General features: G+C 45.6%; 1 protein-coding gene across 1 annotated transcript in view; it reads left to right on the plus strand.

Annotated features, from left to right (window-relative positions):
• Nucleotides 1–21,384, plus strand: part of MYO3A (myosin IIIA) — a 236,852-nt gene that overhangs the window by 151,731 nt on the left and 63,737 nt on the right. The window contains exons 17-22 of the mRNA XM_066584921.1: nucleotides 864–990; nucleotides 5,487–5,697; nucleotides 9,186–9,333; nucleotides 15,054–15,207; nucleotides 18,332–18,420; nucleotides 20,869–20,998. Of these exons, the coding sequence (XP_066441018.1) occupies nucleotides 864–990; nucleotides 5,487–5,697; nucleotides 9,186–9,333; nucleotides 15,054–15,207; nucleotides 18,332–18,420; nucleotides 20,869–20,998 (859 nt within the window). The remainder of the gene's footprint in view (nucleotides 1–863; nucleotides 991–5,486; nucleotides 5,698–9,185; nucleotides 9,334–15,053; nucleotides 15,208–18,331; nucleotides 18,421–20,868; nucleotides 20,999–21,384) is intronic.

The raw sequence follows: 21,384 nt of genomic DNA on the forward strand, positions 1-21,384 counted from the left end.
ATGTAACCGCGGTTCTGTAATGTTTGTACTTTTGTCTCTCTGTATCCCCTGTCTATGTAAGCGCTGCGGAATATGTTGGCGCTATACAAATAAAGTTTAGTATTATTATTATTTGATAAGACCGCTCTAGCTTTGTCCTTGTTACGCAGAACGCTGCCATAGAAGTCTATGGCAGCTTAGAAAAGAGAGTAGGATGGAGTTACCCTGCGTGTAATGGAGGGAAGAAAAGACAGCCGGCCCTAATTCCCATTCTATTCCATGGGAGGGGCGTGTCACACAAGCGTGTGAACAGGCATTTCGGTCGCAAAAATTACAGTACTCTTCACTGGCACGTGTGCATCTGCCTGTTTCTTGCCATCTGCCAACTTAGTTCATGCGCAAATACGATCCGTAGCGCAAAAGTATTTATGCGTTTAGCCATCTGAAACTGCGCGGAGGCACCTATTTTCCAAGTCAACAATTACGCACATTCACGTTTTTTTAAACTGCGGTATCAACAATAACACTCTGCGTTCAAGAGAGTCATTACACTTGGAAGGACTTTCCCTTTAAATGTATCCTAATAGTTTGTTGGCTTTTGCAGCTGCTCCTTGGCATTGAGTGACGTTCTTCAGTTGAAGTTTTTGTGCTCGTTTCCCCCCAATTGTATCCCGTAAGCTAAACATAATTAGCAAATGAGCTTGATCACTTAATAATTGCCTAAACAGGTTGGGGTGCCATTACACTGCAGCTCCGCTGATTGCTAATTAGTGCCTCAATATACAGCGCCATTTCTGAGGTACCACGGTCAGATATAGATATTGCTTTATTTGTATCGCACTTGTTACGGTGAAGTGGCTTACAAGTGTATCATTTGCTTAAAGGAACTCGGAAGCGTCTACAGCGTCCTCGCTGCTATTCTGAATGTGGGAAACATAGACTTCACTTCGGTGGCATCGGAACATCAGATCGATAAAAGCAACATCTCCAATCCACACGTGCTGGAAAACTGTAAGGAACCCTCCTGAGCATCTAAGATATCACTGCATGCCTGGAAATAACACTTGGGCCGCTTTCACAGGGGCAATCGCGATATCGCCGCGAGAAAATTACAGCCATATTGAGCAGTCTGAGCGTCAGCGCTGCGTTTTCTCGAAAAAAAAACACCGCTGCCGCTTTTGATTTTCTTGCGCCTTTTTCTCGTGTGATTTACTCGCGAGAAAGACAATAGGACTTTCTAGTGTTAAGAACGCATCGCATTGCAAGAAAATCACTAGGTTTGATCCGATAAAACGAAGGCTCTGTGGGGAAACGTGGGTGATAAAAAAGAGCAAAACGTAGAAAGATGAGATATGCCGCGATTTTTTTCCATGTAACATCATGTGTGAAAACATTGCACACGCGCAATTTTATCGCCCGTGTGAAGGCCATGACCATCCGAAGCAGAAGATTCCAATGCATTTGTTCAGATGGGCGATTTTCCAGTACTTTTACGCACGGCCAGAAAAGATAGGACTTGCCCCATCTTTTGCGGGAATACGCTAGCCGTTCACATAGACTCCAATGAGAGCCATCAGAAAAGGGAAGGGGGAGGGAGTTTAGCAGTGGCTCGCTTTGCTAAAGTCCCTCCCCTTCCCTGCAGCTCCCATAGACTGGGGAGAGAGGCTTCTATGGGAGCTTCTATCGCCACTATCAGCTGGCAAAGAGAGGGGGAAAGACCTTAGCATCGGGCGAGAAAACGTGAGACTTAGTAGCGACTTGGTCACGGCTTTTTCCCGTTAATGCAATTTTTGACTGTGATCCGGGCAGACGAAAATCGCAACACCCATGTGAAAGTGGTGGTCTTCCCCATTTGTCTGCTGTTTGCAATCCACGGTCAGGCAGAGAGAGTGTAGCAAGCCTAGCATTCTGCCAGTAGTTCATTGTCCTGACTTCCTTGCCCTTACTTCCCATGCTGCTTTGCACTGTCTTTGGTCAAATCAGCTGGAAGACTGGATCTGAATGCTTTCCCAGGATGATCATGCATTCAGAGACATTCTGACCAAGTGGTTAGTAAACCCAATATAACACATACACCATAACAGCAGGAGAGTCATAGACCGCTGAGATTGCAGACACTGTGTGTGCAGTTCTGTCAGCCTGTGTGTGCAGAGAGTAAGCCTGTGAAGAAACCCCTCCCTCATGTCTGTTACTACAGAAGCTTAACACCTAGCAACAGACAGTGGATTGCAGAGAAGCTGAAAGGGAGACGCTTGGTGGCAGTAACTTCTAACTTGATTTACAGCAGTAAAACAGCAACATTTTTAATGCATGTATATTATAGGATTGATGAGACACACACAGGCTATACATGAGTACAAGTTGAGGGTGATCAATGAGTGGAACAGGATACCATGGGAGGTGGTGAGTTCTCCTTTAATGGAAGTCTTCAAACAAAGGCTTGACAAATATCTGTCTGGGATGATTTAGTGATCCTGCACTGAGCAGGGGGTTGGACCCGATGACCCTGGAGGTCCCTTCCAACTCCACCATTCTAGGATTCTATGAAAAGTTAGTGCCTCTTTAAAGATATTTCTGGTCACTTGGGGTCTGACTACTGGGACCCCGACCAATACCAAGAACGGCATACCCCTGAATGCCCCTATGATCCCTAAATACATGACCACTGCTCCATTCACTTCCATGGGACGGAGGTAGATTGATGCACCTGGTTATCTTCTTCTGTCTCATAGACATGGAGTGTTGCTCGCACACACGCACTACGGCTCCATCTGCTTGGGGCATCCAACAAACAGACATTTATCCTCCTATCTTGTGGGAAGGGGATAAATGTGCTTCGTGGAGAAGCCCATTTAATCCCTCTTATGGTAGCATTGAACGCTTGGAGCATTTCCTTATATCCTCCTATATTTGGCCCTTGTGGCCAATCTGAAAAATAAAAATGAAGCCCATCAATGAAGGTTCGTCTAAGTTTACCATCCAGGTTCTGTCCCGTTGGGGGCTTTGATGACAAGAATAGCCCACCTGACGCCCCTGTTATCCATCGGTGGGATCTGCCAGGATCCATCTTACCTGTACCGGCGCGGATAAGGACGGACGCCGTGCCGTTAGTGCGACCAGAGCCTAATTAACTGCAATCACTGCAGTTTATGAAGGAGTCTATAAGCAGGAGACGTTTTTATCCCGCGGCTCCTCATAATGTCAGATCGCTTTGAAAGAAACATGAAATAGAAGTAAAATACTTTTTTTTCTATTTGAAGACTGTGTAAAGACTTTTCAGCAAACCCAGTAAAAATAAAAATATGCCACAAACAACAGCTGCGCTTCGTCTCCCGAGGTTCAGAGCGCATTAACATAATGCATTCTGATGGCGCAGGAAACAGCGCATTCTGAGTGATCTGCAGAAAAATGTGTGACACGTCATCATATACCAGCTTATAAAGCACAGTGTAGTATATGGAATACATATAGAGAGAGAACAGAATATATATAGAGTATAGTATATAATGTATAGAGAGTGCAATATAGTATATAAAGCACAGTATAGTATATAGAATACATATAGAGAGAGAACAGAATATATATAGAGTATAGTATATAATGTATGCAGCGTGCAATGTACTGTACGAAGCACAGTGTAGTATATAGAATACATATATAGAGAGACGGAGGACAGAATATATATAGAGTATAGTATATAATGTATAGAGAGTGCAATATAGTATATAAAGCACAGTATAGTATATAGAATCCATATATATAGACAGAGGACAGAATATATATAGAGTATAGTATATAATGTATAGAGAGTGCAATGTACTATACGAAGCACAGTATAGTATATAGAATACATATATATAGAGAGAGGACAGAATATATATAGAGTATAGTATATAATGTATAGAGAGTGCAATATAGTATATAAAGCACAGCACTGTATATAATGGAGAGTACAGCATAATATATAATGTATAGAGCACAGTAAAGTACGTAATGTATACGATACAGTATAGTATATAACGTGTATGGAGTATAGTATATAATATATATAAAGCACCCTATAATGTATATATAGCAGTTGTCGGTGGTAGTTGGTTCTAGGCAGAACTCTGTGAGGTATACAGTCATTTACATCATGTGATAAGGTAATAAAGATATTCCTAAGGGCTCCTGCCCACGGCCGGAGGTTTGCTGCGGAGCCTGCGGCGGGTGTCTGCACCGCTGATCCACAGCAAATAGCGCCTGTAGCATGCGATGGGAAATCAGTTCTTCCTGCACAGTTGCGGTTTCCTCAAGCGGAGGAGAAATTGCAGCATGCTCCATTTTTGTGCAGATTCCGCACGGACGCCTTCCATGGAAGTCATCTGATCCGCGGCACTACCGCACCCACATTGCAGAAAGGTCTCGGATTCCGTGTCATCGCTAGGGGATGATGCAGGAAAGGCGGGGGATTTAAAAAAAATCTGTACTGCACATGTCTGACAGCGAGCCGTGCGAACCATCCGCAGTACAGAGGAAAAATGAAAGCAACAGGTACGCGCGGACACCGCTGCTCCCAGGGCCCGATTCTGGCCCTGCCGTGTGCAGGCGGCCTATGAGTTTCCGAGATGCATCTACTTTGCAGTCACAATACAGCTGAGAGTCCTGCCGTCCTGCAATTTGGTGCAGGTAGCAAATTATTGAAGTGTAGGGGCTGTTTCACACGACCGTATGTGTTTTTCCTTTCACCCGTACGCGCCGTAAAATCGCATGAATGAAGAATAGCCGCGATCAAGTCCCGATCTTTAGCTCCGTATTTTCAGCCATTCACGTGGGGCAGCTGGGGCGTATCGGCAACAAGATACGCTGCTGCGCGGAAATGCCACGGTTGGCAGGAATCCTCAGAATGACCTCTGATGCTTAAATAGAGGCAGCTGTCTGCATTTCCCAGTGTGGGACCCTGCTAAACTCCCTCCCTTTTTTATCAGCTCCTATTGAAGTCTATGGGAGTTTCTAACGTATCCTCGCCAAAGATAGGGCATGACCTATTGCTGCACGCAACGTATTAAATGTGCGGCCGGCTTCACCAGTATGTCTGCTGTATGTATCTGTGAAGCAGTTTTTCAGAAACTTCCATTTTATCACTAGCGCCACACATAGGGGGCTGCAGGAAGTAGGCCGCCATATTCACCGCTGCAGAGCAGGATGTCCCCAAAGTGCAGCCTCAGCCAACAGCCGCAGGGCATGGAAGCCATTGGCTGGCCAATTCTTTTCTCAGGACCCCGGCTATCTCCATGCTGATATAGCCAACTGTCCACTTGCTTCTATGACATCTACAGTCCTCCCTTCTGTCAAGTTGTTGCATCTTGTTATCCCAGCTTGGTTTCTGGCCACGCTGCTCATCAGAAATAAGAACCTTCAGCCCAAGAACAATTCTATCCCCCAACCGAGAAAGTCTCCACTATATGGATGTGAGGCGGTGGTTATGTAATATATCACTAGTGTCGTTACTTTGTGTTTTCTCCCAGCTGCCTCCTTACTCTGCATACAAGCGGATGAACTGCAGGAGGCGCTCACCTCTCACTGTGTTGTCGCTCGGGGAGAAACCATCATTCGTCCGAATACCGTGGAGAAGGCGGTGGATGTCCGAGACGCTATGGCCAAGGCGTTATACGGGCGGCTCTTTAGCTGGATTGTAAACCGAATCAACGCTTTACTAAAACCAACCAATGAAATAAGGTGAGGCGCCAACTGAGGTATTTATAGTTGTTTGGTAAATGTTTTATGAAGAGCATCATTAAAGGGAAGGTATCATCTAGAGTTTTTACAAATTAAATCCAGACAGCGGCCATCGTGTCTGAGCTGAGATGCTTTATATCAGCCCCATGAACCATAGACTCAATGGAACCCATTGAATTCTGTGGGACACTGATCTAGGCATGCTCTGTGACCAGAGCAGGGAGGGGGAGGAGGTGAGCTGTGACATTAGCTATTGTAAACAGTGGATCCTGTGGTATCTATATATAGGTGTCACCTCTCAGTGTAATCCTGCCTGTGATGATAATACATACATAGTAACATTGTATGTAAGGCCAAATGAAGACAGTGTCCATCTAGTTCAGCCTATTTAACCTCCTTGTTGATCCATAGGAAGGCAAAAAACCCCAAAAGGCAGAAGCCAATTAGCCCTATTGGGGGAAAAGTTCCTTCACAACTCCCTAATGGGAGTCAGACTAATCCCTGGATCAACCCTTTAGTAGTTCCTACCTGTCAACATCCCTCTGGTCACGCAAAATCTATATCCTGTAATATCCTTCCGCTCTAGAAAGACCTCTAGATCCTCTTAAACTCCTCTATGGATTTTGCCATCACCACTTCCTCAGGCAGAGAGTTCCACAGTCTAACTGCTCTTACAGTAAAGAACCCCCTTCTGTGTTGGTGATGAAACCTACTTTCCTCTAATCGTAGCGGATGTCCTCTTGTTACCATCACAGTCCTGGGTATAAACAGATCCTGGCAGAGATCCTTGTATTGTCCCCTCATGTACTTATACATGGTTATTTGGTCGCCCCTTAGCCATCTTTTTTCCGGGGTGAATAATCCCAGTTTTGGTGCCTCTCTGGGTATTCCAGTCCCGTCATTCCATGTATTAGTTTAGTTGCCCTTCTTTGAACCCCCTCCAGCACTGTGACATCTTTCCTGAGCACCGGTGACCAGAACTGTACGCAGTATTCCATGTGAGGTCTGACAAGTGCCTTATATAATGGAAGGATAATGTTCTCGTCCTTCGCCCCTATACCTCTTTTAATGCACCCCAAGACTTTATTAGCTTCTGCAGCAGCTGACTGGCATTGGTTACTCCAGTTTAGTCTACAGCCCACTAGTACCCCCAGGTCTTTTTCCATATCACTTTTCCCTAGCAGTACCCCATTTAGTGTATATTGGTGGCATCCGTTTCTTCTGCCCATGTGCATAGTGAGATGACGGATATTACCTTATCAAATGTGTTACATGTGAACATACCCCAACAATGCTCCCATTTTCCTGGACTGTTATGAGTTTGATATAGAAGGAGGGGAATATTGAGGTTAAAGGGGTTTTACCAAGATTAGAAGTTATCCAATCCACAAGATATCAACAGGATAAGTGATCACTGGCTGAGACCCCGCCGATCTCCAGAACTGGACTCCTGTGTCCCGCCTCCGCTTGTCACTATGGAGGTCACTTCTCAGAATAAATGGACCGCTGGCTGAGCATGCTCAGTTGGTGCTCCATTAATGTCAATGGGGTTGGCGGAAATACTTAAAGGAGATGTCCCGCGCCGAAACGGGTTTTTTTTTTTTTTAACCCCCCCCCCGTTCGGCGCGAGACAACCCCGATGCAGGGGTTAAAAAAACCACCCGCACAGCGCTTACCTGAATCCCGGCGGTCCGGCGTCTTCATACTCACCTGCTGAAGATGGCCGCCGGGATCTTCTACCTTCGTGGACCGCAGCTCTTCTGTGCGGTCCACTGCCGATTCCAGCCTCCTGATTGGCTGGAATCGGCACGTGACGGGGCGGAGCTACACGGAGCCGCTCTCTGGCACGAGCGGCTCCATAGAAGACTGCTGAAGACCCGGACTGCGCAAGCGCGGCTAATTTGGCCATCGGAGGCCAAAAATTAGTCGGCTCCATGGAGACGAGGACGCTAGCAACGGAGCAGGTAAGTATAAAACTTTTTATAACTTCTGTATGGCTCATAATTAATGCACAATGTACATTACAAAGTGCATTATTATGGCCATACAGAAGTGTATAACCCCACTTGCTGCCTCGGGACAACCCCTTTAAGCAGGTGCCGCTCGGCTATTTCCACAATTCTATTGATAGTGAATGGAGCGCCCGTGTGCTGCACAACCACTACTTCTATCCGTTTCCTCCTCAGTACGAGGGGTGCAGTAACCTCACAGAAAGGAGGATGGGACATAGCACCCACATTCTGGAGATTGGTTGGAGTTTCAGCGGTGAGAATACCACTGATCAGCAAGTTATCCTCTATTCTGTGGTTAGGGGATAACTTGTAATTGTGGTACAACCCCTTTAAGGGGCTTGCCCAGCTTTAAACTAATGATGGCCTATCATACTCAGGACCCCCACTGTTCAGCTTTTCACCAAGCTGCTCTGTTCATGCATGGAGCTGGTTTCTACAGGAAGCAGGCAGCTCTATTCCCCCTGCAGTGGCCACGGTTGGTATTGCAGGCATTGATGTGAATGGGAACTTTGCCTGTAATACCAAGCCTTGCCACTACAGTCGAATCGGAGCTGTGATCATCCCGCACACATCAGCTCTGGGCAGCAGTGCCTCAGCCCAGCAAATAGCTGATTCTGAGGGTCTGGAAGGTGGATGCCTGTCAAACCATCATTGATGATAACCTATCCAGAGCACAACCCAGCAGTGCTGGTGTAAAGCTAGACAACCCTTTAACTGCACTCAAATGTTCATCTTTTAGTGAAATTACACCTTAGTCAGAGTTTATGAGACTAGAAGAATTTGGCTGACTATTTCCAGTAACAGCGCCACTTTCGTGCACCAGAGCTGCCTGCTATGGTAGTTGAGCCCCATTCATGTGAAAGGATCAGAGTTGCAGTTCTACACATGGACCACGGACAAGAGTGGCGCTGTTACTAGAGATAAGCAGCCATTAGAGATGAGCGCGCATACTCGATAAGGCGAACTACTCGAGCGAGTAGAGCCTTATTCGAGTACCTGCCCGCTCGTCTCTAAAGATTCGGCTGCCGGAGCGGGTGAGCGGTGAGTTGCGGCAATGAGCAGGGGGGAGTGGGGGGGGGGGGGAGAGGGAGAGAGAGAGATCTCCCCCGCCGCTCCCCGCCCCCTACCGGCACCCGAATCTTTAGAGACGAGTGGGCAGGTACTCGAATAAGGCACTACTCACTTGAGTAGTTTGCCTTATTGAGTATGCTCGCTCATCTCTAGCAGCCATGTTTTTTTGGTTTTTTTTTTAACTCTTAAAACCTCATAAAACAACTATAGTACAAAACTTTTGGGCCGGCCTCTACTTACGGAATCAGTGATGTAGCTTTATCAGATCAGTCGCTGCGGTACAATTTCCGGGCCTCCGCCAGATCGCTGTATGACTGATTGAAGCATAATGCATAAAATGTATTCAATTTGAGAGATTAATGCTACAAACAGAAGACAATTATAGTGATGCGTTTGATCCCGCAGCGAGGACGACGCCGGCTTCAGTATTGGGATTCTTGATATCTTCGGCTTTGAGAATTTTAAGAAGAATTCCTTTGAACAGCTCTGCATCAACATCGCCAACGAGCAAATACAATTCTACTTCAACCAGCACATATTCGCGTGGGAGCAGGTAAGAAAATATCACTTTATTGTAATGTAGCATTTCTCATTAACCCTTTCATGACTCCCATGATTGCACTTATGTCTTTTTTTCATTCCGCTGTCTGTATATGACCATTGGGGCGGCCATATTGCCTGAGCTATCGTTAAAGATATGCTTTACAGCAGCCTCATGGGCCATAGACATAATAGATTGGAGATGCCTCATTGACTCATATGGGAGGATGGTATGAGCATGCTCTGTGACCTTTGCAGAGAGGGGAGGAGGGGAGCTGTGACATCATCTGTTGTGAATCGTGGATCCTGTGTTATCTATATATAGGTGTCACCTCTCCTGCCTATGATGATAATGAGATGATGGCTGAGACGTTTCCTCTACAGAACAGGAAGTCTCAGATTATTATTAGGCATAGTGGTCATTGTGAGAACTGCAGGATTTTATATTTTTTAATATGCAATGTGTCAAAAAAAAAACTCGAAAGACTTTTAAAAATGTCATAAAAACTATAAATATATACAAGATAATTTATGAAGTTAGAATCCTTAGAACTTTGTTATATTATCTAAATAATATATATAAAAAAATAAGGCACAGCTTATATCCGATCCATTAATGGCCGTACATGTAATGGTCGCTGTGAGACCAAATCTCCTTCTGCTAAATGCTTCCGACAGACCCCGGGGTTTAACAATGGCGCCACCTGTCTCTGGATGGACAACAAAACTGTTGGAGCTGCTGGTGCTGGTCAGATGATCAGACATTCCTATCTACTAGTGGTCTGTAGGGGGCGTTCTGAGCCCCCATCCACTGGTCCCAACACCTGCTAACAGTCTGGTCAGACGCTCCTATCTACTGGTGGTCTGTAGGTGGCGTCCTGAGGCTGGTCACCTTGTGTGCCTCTATCCACTGGTCCCAACACCTCCTAACAGTCTGGTCAGATGCTCCTCTCTATTGGTGGTCTGTAGGGGGCGTCCTGAGCCTGGTCACCTTGTGTGCCCTCACACATCCACTAGTCCCAACACCTCCTAACAGTCTGGTCAGATGCTCCTCTCTACTTGTGGTCTGTAGGGGGCGTCCTGAGCCTGGTCACCTTGTGTGCCCTCACACATCCACTGGTCCCAACACCTCCTAACAGTCTGGTCAGATGCTCCTCTCTACTTGTGGTCTGTAGGGGGCGTCCTGAGCCTGGTCACCTTGTGTGCCCTCACACATCCACTAGTCCCAACACCTCCTAACAGTCTGGTCAGATGCTCCTCTTTACTGGTGGTCTGTAAGGGGGTCCTGAGTCCGGTCGTCTTGTGTGCCCTCAAGCATCCACTTTTGCCAACACCTCCTAACGGTCAGGTCAGAACAGCCTTGGTGGGAGATAATTCACTGAAACAACCATCTTTCATTCCAATGTTGTGCCTTTGTCAAAGTCTGTTAACTGGGCCAAATGTCTTCCAGTGCGTCATAGAGGCATCTGGTGGTCAACAGTCTTTCAACAAGAAATACACTACACAAAAGTAGCCTCAGAGACAGGGGCGCCCCTACCATGAGGCGACCTAAGCCTACCGCCTTAACACTCTGCAGGACCTCATAGGGTGGTGCTAGGGTTGCCACCCAACCCGTATTTATTTTTTACTGGCCATTTTAATGAGTAGTAACCACACAAGCATTGCACTTACTCTGCCCACAGCTTCGGTTGGACAGCCGCCATATTGTAGTCAGTCTGTGACCTCTAACATCTCCCCTGGATGTCTGTATTCCTGCACGCAGTTTCCAGCCTGTATGCAGTGCAGATGCTGGGAATAGAGCTAAGGTGTCACAGACTGAATACAGCAACAGACGCCCAACTGGAGCTGCAGGCAGAGTGAGTGCAATGCTTGCAGGTTTGTTGCCCAGATGGGGGTCCATAATGAGGCCACAATAGGGGGTCTAATCCAGGGGTCACTATAAACAATGGAACCACTATAGGGGTAACTATTAATATTGGGGCCACTATGTGGGTCACTGTTAATGCTAGTTACTACTCTCAGGTAACTATGGGGGACACTATTACTCCTCAGGCCACTATGGGGGGAAAGTGTTACTACTGGAACCACTGTGGGGGACACTATCAGTACTGGAGCCCCTGTGGGGAAAATTATGATTACTGGGGCCGCTATGGGGGGGGGGGCACTATTACTATTGGGACCAGTAAGGGGCGTCAGTTTTACGACTGAGGCCACTATGGAGACACTATTAATACTGGGGCTGCTATGGAGGGCACTATTAATATTGGGACCACTACGGGAAATAAAATCACAGAGGTGAGAGAGAAACAACAAAGACATTCTCTGAAAAAGCCCAAAAATGCAATATCTGATAGGCACAATCATCGTTAGGCAGGCACAATCGCCATAAAGTAGCCGCCATTGCCGTAAACCCTCATAGAATGCAGTCTGCCAGATTATGATAAGGAGGAGCTACTTGTTCAGTGCAGACTATTATGCACTCGCCCACTCAACCCAGCCCAGATTGGGGAGGAGCGACTGCAACAAACATAGCCCGCACATGTAAACAATACCAAAGAGACCGGCCAAAGATGAGTGCGCCCCACCATACAGGATAGCAACTCTCACTGACAAGCAGTAGGTTGCCCTGTATCTCCAAAGTGGGCCACACTGGCTGACATGTTGGGTCCCCCCCAAATCTCTAGCAAACTGCATACAAAGTGCCTATCGGGTATTCCATTTTTTGGCTTTTTCAGTGAATCACTACGGGAAATACTATTAGTGCTTGGGGCCACTATCAGGGTCACTACTACTACTTAGGCCACTCTGAGAGACGCTATCAATACTTAAACCACTATTTGGGCAACTATGGGGGTCACTATTACTAAAGGGGCACTATGGGGGACACTATGAATATTTGGACCAGTATGGGGGTCACTGTTACTACTGGGACCACTAAGGGGGACACTATTACCACTGGGACCACTAAATGGGGTAACAGATACTATTGGGGGCACTATTAGTCTATCACTTTAGACAAGTCCTAATACTTCTACTATGTTTTGGGTATTTCACGTATTGGCACTTTCAGTGTCTGCAAGATGTGTGCTTTTTTTATCCAGGGGGCCCCATTTAACACTGCGCCTCATGCAGCAGAAAGGCTTGGGAAACCCCTGCTCTGAGGGTCTTTTTCATAGGGCAACGGGGGAAGCATTTTTACAGTCTGCAGTGACAAGACCCCGTGTCTAATCAGACCCCAACTGCAATCATCTACACAATTGCCGGAGACACAACTGCTTGCTGAGTTTGCAGCAATCTGGCATTTCTATCCGGATGCATTATTTTTTTTCTCTGTCAGTGTATATGCGACAGTTCCTACGTGGATCCATCAGTGACCGAGACCCTCATGCAGATGTGAACAGACCCACGGTATTATGTGCAGCGAACAGCGTCTCCTACTAGGTTTAATCAGGATAATTACATGACAATTAAGTCGAGAACAGATTCTATTGTTCTAAGCACCAGCCGCTCGCACATGAGCTGCACAAATCCAGGATATGAACAGTTTCATACCTAATGTACAGTGAGACCTCCGATCTCATATATGCACCGTGTGGACAAACGCGGCGCTGGATACGGCTTCCTATGTGCACAGCAAGAACATTTACAATGCAAATCCTTATTCTTCCATTCCCATCTCTAATGCACAGAGCTGGATGTAATTGGCGCGACCTTTGGAACAGCTCTTGATAGATCAATTAGAGGAATATGTTTGCACTGCGAACACGTAAATGGATGCATGAATCACTGATGTAATCATGAATGTTCTGCTTGGCAAATAATCACTTGGTGGCACGAGCGCTTTTACTTGATGCAACTCAACAACTGGCTTTATGTTTCATTGTGTTTGTTTGTAGTTTTATTAGTATTATAAAAGTACCATAGAGACTAGTAAAGTGCCGGCGTCTCCTGCAGGACCCTAGCTGGTTATATCAGGCCCACTATACACTGAAGGCCACTTTATTAGTCCCCCATCTAGTAGAGTGTTGGACCTTTTTTGGCTTTCAGATCCAACGCATCATTTCGTTGTGGTGTAGATTCCACTCGGTGATGACATTGTCCTGCAGGAATATCGGCCCCTGCGGACAGGAAGCTTCTTGTAGTTGCTGCAGATTAGGTTGAGGTGCTGACATGTTCTGTCCAGCTGACAGGAAGGGGTCAGCGATTCTGCTTGCTGCAAGCATGCTGCTTGTGCCAAATTCTGCCCTCCCATCAGCACTGGGCAACAGAGATCTGGATCCATCTGACCAGACCACAAAGGAGGTCCTCCCCAACCAATACCATAAAGGTGCAAGCAGTAAAGTGGCTATTGAATGCTTGCATGGAGTCACATAATAGAACATGCCTATCATTGCAAATGAAAAGAGTGTCACTGTTTTCAATAAAAGAAGCAAAATAATCTTGTAGATATCATACAATTTATAGAAATGATGTTACAGAAAGCTTCCGAGGCTCCTTGGCCTCTTTGTCAAGCTTATGATATATCTAAAAAAAGCATACACTCAACGACCACTGCATTAGGAACACCTACTCAATAATGGGGTGGTCCACCTTTATGGCAATCATGGCTTTCAGACATCGGGGAACGATTCCATAAAGTGGAAACCATCCTTCCTACTCCTCTTGCGTCGTGTCCTGCAGCAGCTCAATCCGTTGGTGCCCAATTTGCGGATAAGTGGAAGCAGATTTCACAGTCCCTTCCAGCATATACCAAACATGTTCAATGGGGTTTCAGTCCGGTGAGTTTGAGGTCAAGGCCATGTGGAGAATCCATTGTCGTGTTCCTCCAACCACTCCCTAGTGATCTGAGCTCGATGACACAGAGTGTTGTCCTGTTGAAAGATGGCACTGCGGTCACGGACGGTCAGTTAACCAGCTGGCCAGTTAAGATGTGAATGCAGATGGTCTGCTTTCTGTAGCACTCACCATTCAAGGGTGGTGGTATGATGACAAACGGTCCTAAGCCATGCCAGCCCATGACACCACCACCAACCTGTTCAACTCCAACAGTGCATCCATGTTTGTCTTACTAAGAACAATAACATTTTGTTCTATCGGCTAACACGGAATAAGTTGGCGCTATACAAATAAAGATTATTATTATTACCAAATGTTTTTCTTGAAAATGAAAAATCACATTCACTACTTATATAACTGTAGTTCTGTATTAGATGTAGCAGTTAGATATAAGGAACTGTTAGTCTACACTTGCATCTTTTATGTTTTCTCCTATTCTCTACTGTAAAATATCTATAATACAAGAGCTCTCCTCTGCATTGTAAACCAATCTGATGTCACAGTGGCATACTGGCATTGAGTGAGAAATTCTACTTCCAGTCTTCTATATATGGCAATCCAGTTTACTGTTTGAAGTTTAAAAATGTTATAGCTTCATGTCTGTAAGGTTTGATTTTCAGGAGGTCTTCCCCATTTTTCTGTTGTTTGCAATCAACTTTCTTGCAGAGGGTGTATAGCAAGCCTTGCATTCTGTCAGTAGTTCACTGTCCTGACTTCCTTGCCCTGTTGCATTGCAATATCTCTGGTTCATTCAGCAGGGAGGAAGTATATCTGGATTTGAACCTGTGACCCCCTGCACCCCAAGAGCCAGCCCTTCATACTGAGCTATTCATACCGAGCTTCATACTCAGCATGCACCTTGTATTTTAAAAAACTAATACATTTATTTTTTTTTAGAATGAATATTTAAATGAAGATGTGGACGCGAGAGTCATTGAGTATGAAGACAACAGGCCGCTATTGGATATGTTCCTGCAAAAACCAATGGGCCTACTTTCCCTTCTTGATGAGGAAATTAAATTTCCTAGATCAACTGATCAAACTCTTGTAGGTATGTAGTATCCGAATAGTGGGAGCCTCAGCCTGTTTACAAAATTCAGTCAATCTGATGTACAAAATATGCCATAATCCTAGTAACTGTAAACCATGAACTGGGGAGGCAATGCAGCCTGCAGTTTATATACACTGAATGGCCCTTTATTAGCCCATTTGCTAGAACCCCCCAGTTCTCTTATGATTGGCTCTTTCCTGTATGTAAATTCTCCCCGTGACCCTGGAGTGCAGCATGAAATCATGTGACAAGTTTTCCGTGGATCAGTTTCAGTGTGAATCCACATTAGATGGCCTGGTCTTCAGTGCTAGACTAGCCGGGGCCAGGATTTCACTGGCAATCATGTGGGGTTTTCTTATGTAACAGTGCGGAGAGAGTATACTGCAAATGGTGTGGTTGAAGAGAAACATTCAGCAAAAGGCATCCAAAGGAATCTACACCATGAGGAATTGCTGCAGTTTGGAAGGCTAAATGAGTCCAACGTGCTACTAGATGGGGGTCTAATAAAGTAGCCATTCAGTGTATTAATGCTCTGAAATTCCACCCATGAAGGAATAGTTTTTAGTCAATCCCTCAGAGAGCACCTTTGGGAAGTTAGGGAGTTTAGAGTTTCTGAAACCAAGTAAATTTTATATGTTTTACCTATTGTGTCCATACATGAAGTTAAAGGGGTTGTCCTGCGGCAGCAAGTGGGGTTAAGCACTTCTGTATGGCCATATTAATTCACTTTGTAACATACATCGTGCATTAAATATTGGCCATACAGAAGTTATACACTTACCCCTCCGGTGCTGGCGTCCCCGTCTCCATGGCGCCGACTAAAGCTGCCTTCTCCCTGGATTAGACGCGCTTGCATGCGCAGAAGACCTCTGCAGCGCGAGCACGCCGGAGCCGGACAGAAGGAGGCAGACAGCGCAAGCGAGTCTAATCCACGGAGAAGGCAGCTTTAGTCGACACCATGAAGACGGGGACGCCAGCACCGGAGGGGTAAGTGTATAACTTCTGTATGGCCAATATTTAATGCACGATGTATGTTACAAAGTGAATTAATATGGCCATACAGAAGTGCTTAACCCCACTTGCTATGGCGGGACAACCCCTTTAAGTATATCTCAGTGTGTTATTGCACAGGTTATATCTCTACTTTCTAGATAGTACTGTTGGCTCAATAGATGGTATGTTTTTAGGTGGCCAAATTCAAAGAGTTAAAGGGGTTGTTCAGCGGCAGCAAGTGGGTCTATACACTTCTGTATGGCCATATTAATGCACTTTGTAATGTACATTGTGCATTAATTATGAGCCATACAGAAGTTATAAAAAGTTTTATACTTACCTGTTCCGTTGCTAGCGTCCTCGTTCCCATGGAGCCGACTAATTTTCGCCCTCCGATGGCCAAATTAGCCGCGCTTGCGCAGTCTGGGTCTTCTGCTCTCTTCAATGGAGCCGCTCGTGCAGAATGCCGACTCCGTGTAGCTCCGCCCCGTCACGTGCCGATTCCAGCCAATCAGGAGGCTGGAATCGGCAATGGACCGCACAGAAGAGCTGTGGTCCACGGAGGGAGCAGACCCCGGTGGCCATCTTCAGCAGGTAAGTATGAAGACGCCGGACCACCGGGATTCAGGTAAGCGCTGAGCGGTTTGTTTTTTTAACCCCTGCATCGGGGTTGTCTCGCGCCGAACGGAGGGGGGGTTAAAAAAAAAAAAAACCCGTTTCGGCGCGGGACAACCCCTTTAATGCTCAAGCTCGAGGAGGCTTAGGAACCACACACAGCGTTGAATGTGATGGAAAGTCAGCTTACTTATTAGTTAATCAACAGAAGTATTTATACAAAGACATTTGAAACGAGGCTAGAACACGCCTCTCTTATGAATATATTATAATTCATTTATTATCATTGGTTATTAAACTCAACAAGTGCCGTGACGTCTCTCTAAAGGCAGGACTTCTCTCAGGCCGATTAAAACTTTTCCTCACAAGACCTCTGTAAAATGGCCTTGCGTTCCTGTGATTGTTTCCTATCATAACATCTGAATATGTGCTAAGGAAAGACATAGAAGTAGAGCAGGTTACAAGACAAAATGGGGGATAGAGACTAGAAATGAGCGAGCATACTCGCTAAGGGCAATTGCTTGATCGAGCATTGTCCTTAGCGAGTACCTGCCCGCTCGGGAGCAAAGATTCGGCTGGCGGCGGCAAGGGAGAGTGGGGAGGAACGGAGGGGGGGATCTCTCTCTCCCTGTATCCCCCCGCTCCCCCCTGCTCATGGACGCAACTCACCTGTCACCCGCGCCGGCAGCCGAACCTTTTCTTCCGAGCGGGGAGATACTTGCTAAGGACAATGCTCGATCGCGTAATTGTCCTTAGCGAGTATGCTCACTCATCTCTAATAGAGACTATTATGGCTTCTCTCACAATACATTTCGGGCTGTTTGCATCAACCTTGCTATTGTTCCCGGTTTAGTAAAACTGCGATCAGCTGTTGAACTTGATTTAAAAGTAAAGTGTCATACCAACACTTTTTGATGTAACATTTGCAAAACCAAGTTCACTTGATCGGCGATTGAACCTAGAAGAAATGTACTACACACGGTAATTAGTGAGTGTAGTCAGGTGATCTTCCCAGCATTTACAGTGATAGTTAACCCTTTCCAATCCACTGTCTGACGTCTAAAGACATTAGGATTTAAGGCTGTACAGCTCCAATGTTGGAAGACGGGTTCTCTTACTGTATATTGCCAGCCTCTCTGGTGTCAGAGTCTATCCAATGTGTCACCTCATGCAGTACTGGCTTTAGCCAGCAGATAGCGTTGTTGTATAATGGCAGAAAAAGAGTAAGCCCCCTAGGAAAACCAGGATACAAATTGGATTGGAAATGGTTAAATCATGAGCGCTACCAGCAACAAACGTGGCTATTAGCTGAGTCCGCCATCTTGGATTTCAGCTGCTAAACTAAATTCATCTAGTTTGATCTGCCAAAATCGGGAAATTAAAGTGAACCTAAATTTTAACAAAGATCATGGACTAAACCGTGTTGGTGCAACGTCTTTCTGCTTGATCTTAGATCTTAGCCACCAGCTCGTTATCTTTCATCATTCGCTCACAGGTTTTGTTTTGTAATTTACAGAAAAATTTGAAGACAATTTAAAATCGAAGTATTTTTGGAGGCCAAAGAGAGTGGACCTTACATTTGGAGTTCATCATTACGCAGGAAAGGTAAATGAGTTTCATGGGAGTCATTCTCGTAATAGCAAGGAGGGAATGCCTACCTGAAGTATAGCTATCATTGCTACTTGTAAAAGTGCCCACCCAACAGTCAGCATGTCGATCAGTGCTCGCTCCCTTTGTCTACACAGGCGGATTACTGTATTATGCGGACAAGTCATCATTACTACGATCGCTCATCCCTATTTAGCTGTCGTTAGTTTGAATTTCATCATGGGTGGACATCTCCAGTTGAGCTGAAGACATTTTGCATTTCATAGAGTTGCTGGAGATGTCAATCACTAGGCTGGGTGCGGGAAATAGGCTGACCAAGGGGTAGAGAGCCCGGACCAATCTAAACCTGTGAACCACTCATCAAGTGGTTCACATCTCATTTGCATAATAGAGAACCACTGGGAGCAGTGTAGGTGGAACCAAAAATAGGGATATTCTTTTCATCCTACGGTTATTCTAGGTTTATAGGTGACAGTTAACAAATAGAAATAAGGTGGTTTTACATTGGCCGACTGTCTTCTAAATATTCATTAAAACTTACAAGCGACTGTTGTGCGTGTGCTTTTACACAAACAGATTATATTGCTCACTTGTTCAGTTTTGTGACCACTAAGTAAGTTGTTGGGAGCAACGTGGGGCGTGGGAATATCACTTGTCAACTAGTTAGGGAGTATGAGGTTCTTAGGTGCGCATGTATTTGAAATTTCAACCGTAATGCACACTCAATGGTTGCAAAGTCCAGTGAATGCACATAAATACTCATGACTGTTCTTCAAGTGAGCACTACTTCTCTAGGGTAGAAATGTCGAAAGAATGAAAAACACAATGTTACGCCTGTCAGCTCATAGTTAATTTTGCCAGCACACCTTGTTTTGTCCAGACGAGCCAGGGTTAACAGCTCCTGTGCCTTTCAGTCAGGTTAATTACCCTGCTATGTGTCCGAGAAGTGTGCTGGTGATTGACTGGTTCATCTACCTATCGGCTCATCCTGCCTTCTTATAATATCCAGCTCTGGTTGCCTGGGAGTGGCAGATTATTGTTCAGTGTCAGCTAGTAGCTCTGCTACTCTGACCTGCTGGCAATCTGGCCCTGGTACGTTGTGCCATTCCTTCAGTCTGCTAGCTTGTCTGCCTTGTTTGGTATCCTGCTTCTGTCAGCTTGTCCGCTAGACCTCGCTGTTATCAGCCAGGGCTTTACCATCTGCCTCTATCCTGTTTGTACTGTTCGTGTTGGTTTTGCCTTTCCTGTCGTTGCTAGTGGGTAGTAGTCTCTTGCATAGGTATGACGGTCCCTGCCTGTCCTGCCCTAGGAAGCATAGGGCCAGAATTGGCGGCCTGGACATGTCCACCATTGGGACTATCTCCAGGAAGGGACAGTGGTGTGGGTGAAGAACAGGGAGCCCGCGCTGTGCGTACCTAGGCACCCCACTAGTAACGTAACACACAAATCTTCCGTGCTCTTGTTGTCAGTACCTTGATGCTGTAATCAATCTATCGGGATCTGTTTCCCAGTTTCCAAAAAGTTTATTAAAAGTCCAATTCGACAAATGCAAGTAACAAAGACGTTACCGCAGACAGATATGCAACGCATTTCGGCGTTCAAAATGGTGCCTTTCTCAAGCATATAGTGTCATCACAATGTTGTCTTATATATATCATAGCTTACCTTGTGGATATATCATAGCTTACCTTACCCGAAGGATTGATTACAGCATCAAGGTACCGACAACAGGAGCGCGGAAGATTTGCGTTTTTCATTCTTTCGTTGTTATTTTCCCCATTTGGTCATCCAATTTTGGGGTACTTCTTTTTCCACTGCTCTCCTAATGATTTAGGATTGTTGAAGGATCCACAGCATCTGTTACCAACCAGGACCATCGGTTCAGGCGGGATGCCCGCTCTTTGTTAGGGGCCCCACTTTGCACCAGGTGGGTTCATTCATTTTTTCCATATATCGAGCCTATGTGTGGTGGCGCGGATTGCCTCTCTTTCTGTCTATAGTAGAAATGTATGATACAGTGTACATTCGCCTTCACCAACATCTGAAATTCTAAATGATGCGTCAACTTCCGAGTTTCCATGATTTGCATTATGATGAGGAAGAGAAGTACTATAGTATTAAACAATCTATAACTCCTAATACTGACGTTCCAAGAACCACTTGATGGGATTTCATCGTAAGATCCGCCGCTGAGTCTTGAGGTCACAGAGGAAGATGCAGCCATCATTATACATTTCATTCTATGTCAAACACGTTTGCTGTAACTAGATTTTCAGACCTAAATCAGGCGGAGAGAAGGCTGATAATAAAGCCGCGCTTCGCCCAAATAACTCCCCATCGCCGCAACAAATTGCTTGAGAGATTGAAATATCTTCGGTCACATTGAAGCGCTCTCATCCGTTGTTTCACTCTTGGCTTTCTTTCACCAATGTACTTTATCTTCAGGTTCTCTACAATGCAGCCGGCTTCCTGGAAAAGAACCGAGACACGCTGCCAGCGGACATTGTGCTTCTCCTGCGCTCGTCGGAAAATAATCTCATCCGAATATTGGTAACTAATCCGCTAACAAAAACAGGTAAAGTCATCTCCTGCGAAAGGTTTCAGTGTAAAGGGATCGTAAATCTCAAAATAAATGATGTGTAAATGTAAATCTACTCCGAATGCCGTCTGCTTCCTCCTGAACGACTACTAAGATGATGGTTCTAAGGGCTAAGGCTGCTTTTGCATCGCTATGAAAATCGCATGAGATTTGTGCGCTGTGAGGCGCACTCTGGATTTTTTTGCATACTGATTGATTTCAATGGGCGACCGTCTTCCGAGAATTGGATCAGAGTAGGATGTGCTACAATATATTTACATAGATGGTCGGTCCATGCAAAACCATGCAGCTGTGCATACAGTGGCTGTCCATATGCAGTCAGTTGCTCATATGAACAGCACATACATGTTAAAATCACCCAT

Source organism: Eleutherodactylus coqui, chromosome 12 (genome assembly GCF_035609145.1).
Source record: "Eleutherodactylus coqui strain aEleCoq1 chromosome 12, aEleCoq1.hap1, whole genome shotgun sequence".
Lineage (NCBI taxonomy): Eukaryota > Metazoa > Chordata > Amphibia > Anura > Eleutherodactylidae > Eleutherodactylus > Eleutherodactylus coqui.